Source organism: Heteronotia binoei, chromosome 11, assembly GCF_032191835.1.
Source record: "Heteronotia binoei isolate CCM8104 ecotype False Entrance Well chromosome 11, APGP_CSIRO_Hbin_v1, whole genome shotgun sequence".
In the NCBI taxonomy this organism is placed as follows: Eukaryota; Metazoa; Chordata; class Lepidosauria; order Squamata; family Gekkonidae; genus Heteronotia; species Heteronotia binoei.
This window is the reverse complement of record NC_083233.1, coordinates 44,114,200-44,127,275: the sequence shown is the minus strand read 5'-3', so window position 1 is coordinate 44,127,275 and position 13,076 is coordinate 44,114,200. Positions and strand designations below refer to the sequence as shown.

Here is a 13,076-nt window from a genome sequence, read left to right as displayed (position 1 = left end):
TGAAGGTGTCCATAATGCTTGCACTGCACAACATTATGATTTTGTAATACCACAACTAGGTAACATTAGACATATTCTAAACTGTTCGCTTTGGGGTTGTAAGGTGGCAGTCCAGTACACACCCACCTGGAAATGACTTATTACAATCAGAAGGTTTTACTTTCAAATTTTAGCATGTTTAGGTATTCTAGTAGAGTAGCCATGTTAGTCTGTTGCAGCTAAAACAAAAGGAGTCTCATGGTGCCTTAAACGCTAACAGGTTCATTGCAGTGTAAGCTTTTATGGGCTAAAGCCATTCGTGACAAATGTCTTGGTCTTTAAGGTGCTACAATACTTTTATTTTTAGGAGTAAGTTTTTTGTTTATTTCACTTTGAAAACAAACTTTAACTTTGAAAATTGTCATACGTGATGTATCCCATCAATTGTTGGTTTTAATCCCCCCCCCCCCCCATAGGTGGATGCATCTGAAATGGAAACTTCAAATCAACACTGGGTGGAGACGCTGTTTTCTCCTCATTTCAGCCAGGATGATTTTTTAAATCAGACTCATCAGCCCCAGCCACTGATATGTGAAAAGCTGAATTTAGAAAGAGGAGGCAAAATGAAAGAACTCTACAATATGGAAATGACCAAGTTTCAAGAAGAAAGCAGGTTCCATAGCAAAGACTTTCCTTCCAAACTTGTAAAAAAACATGAGCCAAGTGTAGCAGGGACAAAGATAAACAATTCAAAGGAGGAAACAGGAGGAGATTCTGCCTGCTGGGGATCTGCTAATTTAGATGCTGGATCTGAAGAAAGCACTGAGGAAACAGGAGGTCATTGTATCTGGAATGCAAAGGAATTTGCAGCTTTAAGAAAAGAAATGCACAAGGAGCATTCAGAAAGCATCTTTTTAAAATTTCAGCTGTCTTTCCTAAAGACAGAGCTGGTGCGACTTAAAGCTAAATGCAAAAAATTAGTAGCAGAATTTGACCAAACTAAACAAGAGTTAAGCATTTCCAGAAAAGAGGCTCTGTGTAAGACTGCCCAGTTAGAACAGATTCAAAAACAAAGTTTCAAAAAAGATGCTAAGTTTGAAGCTTTGCAACAAGAATTGCATCAAAAATCAGAGAGCCTCAGAAGTCTGAATGCAGACTTCCAGGAAGCACGTGGAGAAATTCTGCATTTAAACCTACAGAAGAAAGATTTGCAAGAAGCATTAAAGAAGCTGAAAGAACAGCACCATTTTGAAAATAAGTTATCTGTAGAAAAGGTGAAACAGCACTATGATGCAGAAATCAGAAAAATACAAAGAGAGCTGCAGGATGCTAAAAGGGAATTGGATGAAGAAAAAGCCACAAATGCTCAGAATGCTAAAGCTTTAGAAATGCTTAAGAAACATTTCTCAGCCCAGCCATCACCTGACCAAGTTGAGAATCTGAGAATTTGTTTTCTTTAACAGAAATGCAATTTAAAAAAAGGGGGGGGGGTTCCTAAATCTTGACAAGTCTTGCAGGGTTTTTTTGTTTGGTCTGAGAGGACTTTAAAAATGCACTCATCTGTGATGACAAAACAGCATCTCTTTTCTTCAAAGAATCTTGTTTTGTGGGGGATTTGGATTCGATTCCATCTCAGAGAACCCTTGTGAGTCTTAAAGCCACAGGCCTCGATTGTGTCATCTTTTTGCAATACTAGCCAGCTTTTTTTTTCCACAGGAGAACAGCTTTGCCAAGGAACACTAGTTCTTATTGAGAGAATCATGTCTGGGATACTGAGTTTCAATGCACCATTTTATATCCCTCACTGTTTATTGTGTGGACTTACAAAGGGAGGATAAACTAGTTTTTAACATGCTGTTATTTGCTTGTAGATGAAATTGGTAAAATTAAGAGAGCCCACTGAATTAACATACTCTGTCATAACATTAAATAGTAAGATAGCAACTGCCATTATTCCTCTGCTCTGATTTTATCTCTTCATGCTTTTATTTGCCATTTAAAATTAATACACGTTGCTCTGGGTGTATTTATTTTGCCAGTAGTACATGCAGTTTTCACAATTGACCAGCAGGTGGTAGTTCTTACCCAACCTGTCTTGGTCTTTAGTGTAGTTGTAGTTAGAACAAAAATGAAGCTTTGGGCTTTCATTGGTCAGAAGGGAGAGGCTGTTAAAAGAACTGCATCCAACAACTGGATCCCAGCCATACATTCTATGTGGGGATCCTCTTCAGTTAGCACAAAATACTGAGCCTGCTTTATATTAATCACAAACACAATCCAGATAATACTTATTAGGAACAATCAAGTACTCACAAAATAGCATTGCAGGCTTTTGTGTACTCCAAAAAGTTTCCTCAGGTTGGATGTTATAAAAGCAGCACAGCCGTCAATAACTTGTACTGCAGGCCAACACTGCTATCCACCTGAAACAAACTATACAGAAGCTTACTGAAGAGCTAATGTGAGATAAAGAGATTTTTTTTTAAAAGGGCACTAATAATGCGTTAACATACAAATTTGCCTTAACGTTGAATTGTAAATTGTTTTATGAAATCTTTTTGATTGCTACTGTTATTTGTTGTTTGCTTTGAAGGTTTTGTTGTGGCTGCTGATTGGTTTCCAGGCTCAGTTCAAGGTTCTGTTTTTGACCTATAAAGCCCTTTATGAATTACTGACCAGCGTTCCCTCTAAGGTGAGTTAGTGTGAGCTAGCTCACAGATCTCAGTCTCCAGTTCACACATTTTTGTCTTAGCTCAGGAAAAAACGGCCCCAGAGCGAACTAACTTATGCAGCAGCTCACAACATTAATGCCAGTAGCTCACAAAGTAGACTTTTTGCTCACAGGACTCCACAGCTTAGAGGGAGTATTGCTACTGACTGGAACCCACTGGAAAGCCCGGTCTCCCATTATATACCTCTTATCACTTACCTCATCACAGCAGTTTCTCCTAGTGTTCATTTAGGGAAGTGAAGCCAGCAGCAGCCTGCCACCAGGGCTCAGATCTTTTCTGTGGTGCCTGCTAAGCAATGTTCCCTCTAAGCTGCAGTCTTGTGAGTTATTAAAGTTGTGAGCTACTGCATAAATTATTGTGCTCTGGGGCCATTTTTCCTGACAAAAAGGTGTGAGCTGGGGGCTAAAAATCTGTGAGCTAGCTCCTGCTAACTCAGCTTAGAGGGAACACTGCTGCTAAGGTACTCAACCAGTTCCACTAGAGATACGCAGTTGGATCTTGCCAATTATCTCCACCTATACAAGAGAGGGCAGACTTTTAATAGCCCCCTCATGCTGTCCCAGGTGACATGATTGCCATCTCCCAGGCAGAACCTGAAGATTTCCCAGAATTTAATTGCTCTCCAGACAATAGGGATCGGTTTACCTTGAGAAAATGGATCTTCAGAGGGTAGATTTTGTGGCATTATACCCTGCTGAGGACCATCTCCTCCCCCAACCCCCCTCTTCCCCCAAATCTCCAGGAATTTCCAAGCCCAGAGTTTGCAACCCTAATTACAGTACACACACATAGTGTTCCCAGCCTCCAGGTTAGGCCTGGTCATCTCCTGGAATTACAGTTCATTTACAGACTAGAGATCAGTTTCCCTGGAGAAAATGACTACTTTGGAGTGTGGACTGTATGGCGTTATTCCTTGCTGAGGCCCCTCCCCTCCCCTCCCCAAACTTTATCCTCCCCAGAATGTACAACCCAAATATCCAGGAATTTCCTGGAGTCAGAATCCCTGTGGAGGTCCCGTTTCCCAAGAACAAAACTTCAGGGGGAATTCTGGGCTGCATCGGAGAAGTTGCATTCCACTGATGGCAATCATTCTATCACCTAAGCTTTTCAGTGGGACTCCAAACTATGCACAGCACCCTCCCTGGGCTATTTTCAGAATTCTGTAAAATCCATTCCCTTCCCGCAAGCACTTTTTAGATAGAGTAAAGTAGAAGTCCAGTAGCACCTTTTAAGACCAACAAAGTTTTATTCAAAATGTAGGGTTGCCAAGTCCCTTGACTGCTGCAGCAGGGGACTGCTCTCACACACAAGAAGCGCGCGGGGCATGATGATGTCACCCAGAAGTGATGTGGTCATTCACGGTAAAAACTCTATGGTACCCAGAAGTGACATCATCACGCCGGACATGACACACTAGGGATGTTCTAGGATTTGCGGTGAAAACTCTAAGGTACCATAGAGTTTTACCACAAATCGTAGAGTGTCCCCAGTGTGCCGTGCCTGGCAGGATGTCACTTCTGGGTGATGTCATCATACAGGGCACATGGTGCGATAATGGGGTTCTTTGGGAACGGGGATCCCCCCAGTGGCTTGCTCCATGCTGGCAGGTTGGGGCCCCCCAAATCAGGGGATCTCTCACCCCTGGTGGGAGCTTGGCAGCCCTATCAAAATGTGAGTTTTCATGTGCTAAAAGCACACTCCATCAGATTAGCAGTCCCACATATATAGAGAGTAGGCAGTGAATTAGTATGCAAAATAGTGAAAATGTTTTTTAACAGATTAAAGGAATAACAAGGTCAGGTCTGATAACTGTTGGTCTGTGTCCAGCTGGGGGTGGGACAGCAAAGGCAATATACATGTCAGAATTGGAGATTGATATCTATGTCATTAGGTTTTTTAACTGTGAAGAGTAATAAATTTAGAGTCTGTTGTAATGTTCCATTGGTCACCTCTAAAGCCTTGGTTAAAATAGCAATATTTTTCTGTTCAAAATATTTTTCTACTCTGTTCAAATACTAAAACAAAAAATATATTAGAATACCGTGGATGTATATCTCTCAACAACATCCTTTTCTAAGAGTTGTTCTGTCAGAGAGATTTCTACTCTGATATATTGCATAATAGCACAAACATTATTCTGATACATTATTTCTAAAGGGAAAAGCACTGGAATACAGCAAATGTATAGCTTCAGTTGGTGAGAATGGGTTTAGTGCATGTAGTGAAATAAGAAACCATTATCCCTGTTCAGTCCGTTAGGTGTTTGTTCCCAGTTTCTTAAAAACTTGTAATTCAGCAGTCTCCATTTCCATTCTGTTATTGAAGTTTCTTTGCAGTTAAACAGCTACTTTGAGGTCACCCACTGAATGTCCTGGGAAGCTGAAGTGTTTGCCTACAGGTTTCTCAGTGTTGTAATTCGTAGTGTCAGATTTGTGTCCATTTATCCTTTGGCTTGGGGTTTGTCCTGTTTGCCCTATGTAGAGAACTGAAGGGCATTGTTGCCATTTAATGCCATAAACAGTGTTGGAAGATGAGCAAGTGAATGAGCCTGAGATGGTATAGTTAATGCTGTTAGGTCCACTGTGGTCTGGGTGTATATTGCAAGAAAGCTGGCATTTGGGTTTACTGCAAGCTCTGGTACCAGTGTCCATGCACAAAAGAGATGCTGTATTATTGTGGGTGAGGAGTTGTTTGAGATTGGGGGGTTGTCTGTATGCAAGAATAGGTTTGCCCCCCAGTACTTGTGAACAATGTTCCCTCTAAGCTGAGTTATTGAGAGCTAGCTCACAGTTTTTTAGCCTCTGGCTCAAACATTCTTGTCTCAGCTCAGGAAAAATGACCCTAGAGCAAACTAATTTATCCAGTAGCTCACAATTCTGATGCCAATAACTCACGACTTTAATGCCCGTAGCTCACAAAGTAGAATTTTTGCTCACAAGACTCCTCCGTTTAGAGGGAACACTGCTTGTAAAAGAGAGCTGTCCCTATCCAAAAAAGGTTGTAAGTCGTTAATGTGTTGAACTGTTTTAAGTTGAGAGTTGTGTGTGACCACTAGTGGTGTTTGTACAGTGTACAGAAAATGTATTTCTTCCATAGATTGGTTCATTGTCAGGTTGATAGTAGGGTAAAAGTCATTGAATGCCTGGTGGAATGTGTCCAGGGCTTCTTTCCCATGTGTCCAGACAATAAAAATGTCATCAACATAACACAGATAGAAGAAAGGTATTAATGGGTAGGAGTTTAGGAAGTCTTGCTCCAAGTCAGCCATAAAGATGTTAGCATATTGTGGGGCCATGTGGGTGCCCATGGCTGTATCATTGATCTGGAAGAACAGTTCATCGCCAGATCTGGTTATGGGTGAGAACAAAATAGCAGTTTGGTGGCAAAGTCAGCTGTGTTTTTTGTCAGAAATTATATTCCTTACAGTTTGTAATCCATTTTGGTGTGCAATGTGTTGGTATACAGAGATTCCACATCCATGGTGGCTAAGATAGTATTATCTGGAAGGCTGTTCAAAGATTGTATTTTCTTCAGAAAGACTGTGGTATCAAGAACATAACTAGGAGCACTGGTGACATAGGGTCTTAGAATAGAATCTGTATATCCAGATACCCCCTCAGTGATAGTGCCTATCCCTGAGACAATGCGGCATCCTGGGTTGCCAGGTTTGTGCATTTTGGGTAGAAGGTAAAAGATACCTGGTCGAGGCTCCTGTGATGTGAAAGGATCTGTTCCTGAATGTTCATTGGTAATTCCTTTGTAATCTTGTTTAGTTCTTTTTTGTATTCTTGTGTGGGGTCTGAGTACAGTTGTAAAAAAACAGTATTTGAGAGTTGTCTTTGAGCCTCTTGGATGTAGTCTGATGTATTCATAATGATAACAGCTCCTTCTTTGTCTGCTTCTTTAATTGTAATATCCATATTGTTTCGGAGACTGTCTATGGCCTTCCTTTCGGCATGGTTGAAATTCTTTTTAATTAGTTATCATAGAGTTCCAGAGGGGTTTAATTTGGCAGTTTTGGTGTGTGGTATTTTAAAAGTTTGAGCAGACTTCGGAGGATGGTAGAAGACAGGAGGGCCTGGTGTGACTTTGTCCATGGGGTCGCAAAGAGTCAAACTCGACTGTGCGACTGAACAACAACAATTTTAAAAGTGAATTTTATGTGTTGACTCATTTTATTGAACAAAATTTTGAGCCATCTATAAATAAATATACAGCCAGTATACAAATAAATTAATAAATAAATAAATATACAACCAATACTTCAAATTATACATATATATATGAAACCTTTAACTTACACAGCATGGAGTGGGTTGTTCCCATTTACTTTCAAAACATACTTGTTAGGTAGGCTACTTTGTGATTAGCCCAATTTACCCAGTGAGTGCACTGACTGAGGAGGGAGTTCAACCCAGGCCTCCTAGTCTAAGGCCATGACATCTATCCATGACATCACCCTGTATGTTCTGTGGGGACTTAATGTTGAGAATTTACTCCATTTTCTGTCTTTCTGCACTCTTGAGGCCCTTTGAAATCTCAGTGTGCAAAATGTAAATAGCGAGGTAGCTTTCCTCTATTGCAGGCATCACTGTGTGCATATTTTTAATCAGCTTGCTCTGATGGAAGCCAGTTTTTGTTCTTTTCTGTTTTATATGGACATTACTAAATAGGATGCTGAATGTTGCAGCTGGTTTAAAAGAACTGCACACTCAGCCAAAAAGAAAAAAACCTACCAAAAAAAGGATTTGGTCATATGTGAATATTATTTATATAACTCTGGCTGTAAAGCATTAAAATGAATTGAGTGTCTGACTGATGACTCAAGTTTGTAAATTACATCTTTTTAGATTACTGATTGTACCATTTGTTCTGCTTTTGAAATGGGAGAAAGCACATAATGGAGTTTGCTAGGATAAGTGTGCTACCCAGAGAGCCATCTGCAGTAGTGATATAAGAGTGTGCATGGCATAAATCATGCCACTGATAGCATTTACCTTATAATTGTTAGTTTGTAATGTTTATTGTTTGTATTTTTGCTAATTAATTATTTTAAATGTTTTTAACTGAATAATATTTATATTCACAACTATTTTTAATACATGGTTACCTCTTCTGCAAAACCATTTTCCTAAGAACAGGATACAGTTGTTCAAAATAATAAACTCAGATGGGCGGGGGACTAGGACATATTAGACAATGGTGTGTGAGGAGACTGGGGCCAGGTTGTGTGTGTAATGGTTTGGTTTTCTTGTAACATTCTTTTCTTTTGCTTTTTAATTTAATAAACCTAATTTGATAAACCTGGGCTTACCTGATGTATGGAGCACTTCTAAGTCCAGGAATCATACCTGCCAGGAATTTTGTTATGATCAAAACCAACCTATTTAGGAACCTATGAAATATCCTGCTATTATATTTGAGTGCAATATATTTTGTGGGAAGCAGGCTACATATTATACAATATTATACCAATCCAGTAATGAGACCTCCTTAGAATTACACATTTAATAGAATTAAACCAATCTCTTTTTAATACTGATTGTTAGCATGTGGCTTTACATGTGGCATTAAGTGTAACATGCATCAAATCACCAGTCACATGCAATGCCATTACTAATCCCATGGAAAGTGTCTGGAGTAAAAAAAACCATTCCTGGGTCCATGAAGTCTAGTATCTTCTTCCCATCAGTAGCTAGCCTCTGGGAAGTACTCAAGTTATACTTCTGTTACTTTGTCTAATCTTTTTCAAAACTTGTAAAGTTAAGTATGCATTGCATGAAAAACATACATTCTTTTTGTCTGCTCAGAAACCTACTGTCAAGCAATGTAACTGGATGATCTCAAATGTTAACGGTAGAAGACTGCCAAACATTTCTTCTATCTCCTCCCACCATGCCATGCATAACTTTATAAATCTCTGCTTGGCAAGGCTTCAGTGCCTGGCATAACAACCAATATGATACACTTATTTATTTATTTATTTAGTGGACTTATATCCCGCCCTTCTCACCGAAGTGTCTCAGGGCGGCTCACAGCATAATAATTCATACAATTCGATTTAAAACATTTACAAATACAATTAAAACCATAATTAATAAAACAAGATAAGATAAAACCAGCGGTCTATAGAAGCATTTTGTTCCATCCAGAGATGTTCTTATTATCAGTTAGGTGTTATAGGCCTGCCGGAAGAGGGCTGTCTTACAGGCCCTGCGGAACTGCCCTAGGTCCCGCAGGGCCCGCACCTCCTCCGGCAGCTGGTTCCACCAATAAGGTGCCGCTATTGAGAAGGCCCAATCCCTGGTGGATTTTAGGCGGGCCTCCTTTGGCCCAGGGACTACCAGCAGGTTTTGTGAACCCGAGCGTAGTACTCTCTGGGGAACGTGTGGGGAGAGACGGTCCCTAAGGTAGACAGGTCCTAGGCCATATAGGGCTTTAAAGGTAATGACCAACACCTTGTACTGGACTCGGAATATTACTGGCAGCCAGTGCAGATCCCGGAGCCCCGGCCGAATGTGCTCCCATCTTGGGAGCCCTAGTAGCAGCCGGGCAGCAGCGTTCTGCACTAACTGCAGTTTCCAGGTCCGGCACAAGGGTAGCCCCATGTAGAGGGCATTACAGTAGTCCAACCTCGAGGTGACCGTAGCATGGATCACTGTTGCTAGGTCGTCGCGTTCCAGGAAGGGGGCCAACTGCCTCGCCCGCCTAAGGTGAAAAAAAAGCGGACTTGGCAGTGGCTGCTATCTGAGCCTCTATCGTCAGAGAAGGCTCCAATAGCACCCCCAGACTCTTGACCCTGCCCGACGCTGTCAGCGGCGCGCCGTCAAAAACTGGCAGGGGGATTTCCCTTCCCGGGCCGCAGCAACTCAAGCAAAGGACCTCTGTCTTCGCCGGATTCAGCTTCAGCCCGCACAGCCTAAGCCACCTAGCCACTGCCTGTAACGCCCGGTCCAGATTTTCTGGGGCGCAGGCGGGCCGGCCGTCCATAAGCAGATAGAGCTGGGTGTCATCAGCATATTGATGACAACCCAGCCCATACCTTCGGGCAATCTGGGCAAGGGGGCGCATATAGATGTTAAATAACATCGGGGAAAGTACCGCCCCTTGAGGCACCCCGCAATCAAGCGTGTGTCTCTGGGACAGTTCCTCCCCAATCGCCACCCTTTGTCCCCGACCGTCAAGGAAAGAGGAAAGCCATTGCAAGGCCAGCCCCTGAATCCATGCGTCGGCAAGGCGGCACGCCAGAAGCCGATGGTCGACCGTATCGAACGCTGCCGATAGGTCCAACAACATCAGCACCGCCGAGCCGCCTTGATCCAGATGCCGCTGAAGGTCATCCACTTACTATACTATACTTACTATAACATGGGTCTTGTTCAAATCCCCACTTCCCTGTGAAGCTTTACCTGGTGACCTTCTCCAAAGTGTTGGTGTTGGGAATCTAGCATCATGTATTTCAATGTGACAGTCTTTGTTCCTTGGAAGCTGGACAGGATTAAAACAAATTGATGAATCACAGGCAGAACTTGAACAGGCTATATTTTCGCCTTCCATCTGATTGCCAGTCCTGGAAGAGAGAGCAGCCAGAGAAAGAAGATTGTCCTGCCCCTTGTTAGCTACAACTGATAAATGTGATGGCTTCATTGCTAACTGGGGCTAGTTGTGACCCCCTATTTTGAAACCATTACGCCACCTGCCTATTACTTTCCAATTCAGGAGGTGACTGTCAAAGTTTAGTGATATGGGACCCATATACTTTGAAGATTGCCTCCCCCACATATGAACCCATGCTGTAGTATCACTCACCCCAGCAACGCCTTTTAACAGTGCCTACTAGTAGAGCTCTGAGTGAGCCCCACCATGCCCCAGTCACATTCTTTCACTGTGGTGGCCCCAGTGCTCTGGAACTAGAAATGCCAGGTCCCCCCGGCCACTGGCAGGAGAAGAGTGGTGGTGGGGAAATATCATTTATTATTATTATTATATTCCACCCATTCCCTGTAGGGCTCAGGGTGGAGTACAACATATGATAAAATAATAAAATACAATTAAAACATTTCCCCAGTCTAGCCGTCTCACATAATATCTCAGGATAGATATCTCATAGAGATGGCAGTTTTTATTCCATTTCCTAGCACAGATGACAGTGCTGGCCGGGGAGGCCAACCTGATCAAGAATAGACACCCGCAGCCTCAGCTAAAAGCCTGGCAGAACAGTTCCATTTTACAGGCCCAACGGAAGCCTAATACACCAGGTAGGGCCCGGATCTCAGTAGGGAGCTGATTTCACCAAGTCAGGGCCAGGACTGAAAACGCCCTGGCCCTAGTTGAGGCGAGGTGGGCATCTCTCTTGGGTCAGGGATGGCCAACAGATGTAGGGTTGCCACATCCAGGTTGGGAACTCCTGACAATTTGGGGATGGAGCCTGGGGAGGACAGGGACCTCAGCTGGGTATAATGCCACAGAAAGCACCCTTCGAAGCATCAGTTTTATCCAGAGAAACAGATCTCTGCAGTTTGGAGATGAGCTGTAATTCTGGGGGATCCCCAGGTCCCACTTGGAGGCTGGCATCCCTATCTGGAACAGTCTTTCCAGAGTCTGTGATGTCAAAAAACAAACTGTTTAAGAGAGCGTTGGAGAGCATTTAGGTTTTTACTCAGCTGTGGCGCTCAAACTATATATATTTATTTATTTTAGTATATTTCTATTTCATCCATTCCCCGTAGGGCTCAGAGTGGAGTACAACACATGATAAAACAATAAAATACAATAAAAACATTTTTAAAACATTTTACAATAAAAACATATGCACTGTATATTCTTTTTAAACATTGTTGAATTCAGTGGTCTTCAGCTCGTGAGTTGCAGAGCTTCTCCCGCTGACCCACAGTTCCCTATAAAGCTGCCATTTCCCCCCTTTTTGGGAAGGACCCGTTGCATACAGCATGTTGTACCTCTTGCCTCTCTTGCATGCAGGTTGAAAAAAGCAAAAGGACACTGGTGTGTGGTGATGAAGATTCCTCCATGCCTCTGATTCTTGCTCCAGGACACCCTGGTGTATGGCTTGTTTCCTCCCACCAGTTGTTTTGGGCACTCTACAGCCCTTGATTCCAATGAGGTAATAATTCAGGTTTCCCACTTCTCCTGTCACATGACTCTGTCAGGTGAATTCCTGTCACATGGTTGCTGCTCAGTGAGGCCAAGAAAAGGTGGAAGGCTACTAATTGATTTTAGCTTTGTTTTGTGAGCTACTTTGCATCCTTTTACAGGAGAAAAGCAGGTTAAAAGCGTTGAAAATAAGTAAATGCTTTGCAAACAAAAAGTCTCATGTTTGCATAAATGGTACTAGGTCACTGAGAAACATGAAAGTTTATGCAAATCAAATTAAATGATACTAAGCTATATATACTAGTCTGACTTCATTTATATCTTTGGTTTCTAACCCACCCTCCCCACAAGAAGGCTCAAGGCAAGTAACAAACAACAATAGCAATTAGGAAGATATAAAACAATTTACATTACAGCTTTAAAGCAAATTTGTATGTTAACATATTACTGCCTTTTTAAAAAAACATCTTTATCGTACACTAGGTCTTCAGAAAGCTTCTTTCAATATAGTTTGTTTCAGGTGGGTAGCAGTATTGACCTGAAGTACAAGAGAATCCAGTAGCACCTTAAAGACCGAGGTTTCCCTCCTTGCTCTAGAACTTTCACTCTTCAAAGCTTCTACCCTGGAAAAACTCGCTGGTCTCTAAGGTGCTACTACTGGACTAAAATTTTGCTCTTATGTATAGTGGGCAGTCTTAACTGTTCTTTATCAACTCCGTTTCAATTCTTTTTTGCGTATTTCTTATACAAGTTTGCACACAGATATCGCTTAACAGATACTGTATATGCTTGTATGGAACGTTGAAATAAAACGCATGTTTTAAAAACATCGTGAAATCCCATTTCAATTTAACTACATGGGCCTTATTTTTCAGATGAATGTATTTTAAAAGCGTTGGTGCAATGGTATTTTTAAAGAATAACCCCGATATTTTGTCTATTATGAAAAAAAATGTAGAAACTCCCACGAACTAAAATTACGCCAATCGTTCTGCGCATGCTCAGTCTATTTCAAACCGACCACTTGGGCCTTTTCAACCTACTCGTCCCGGTTCCTCAACTTTGGTACGCTTGCGTAGAACTCCCACACCGCTTCGTTAGGAGGAATGTAGGCGCATGCGTTCCACCTCGTATACGCTTCTCACTGGTGCGCACGCGCAGATATGCGTATGCTTCTTTCCTTCCCTGCCTGCGTTACGCGCCTCCCTCCAAACGCCATGTCGTTTCCCAGAGGCGCATGCGTGCTCGTGGCAT

At 42.2% G+C, this 13,076-nt stretch overlaps 1 protein-coding gene across 1 annotated transcript; it reads left to right on the top strand.

Annotated features, from left to right (window-relative positions):
- Positions 1-459: 459 nt before the first annotated feature.
- CCDC160 (coiled-coil domain containing 160) lies at positions 460-1,830 on the top strand. Its single transcript, XM_060249556.1, has one exon. The coding sequence runs from the start codon at positions 471-473 to the stop codon at positions 1,437-1,439; it is 969 nt and encodes a 322-aa protein (XP_060105539.1). The 5' UTR covers positions 460-470; the 3' UTR covers positions 1,440-1,830.
- Positions 1,831-13,076: the final 11,246 nt, after the last annotated feature.

Coding starts and splice junctions, on each gene's coding strand:
- CCDC160 (XM_060249556.1), top strand. CDS start 471: ATGGAAACTTCAAATCAACACTGGGTGGAGACGCTGTTTTCTCCTCAT.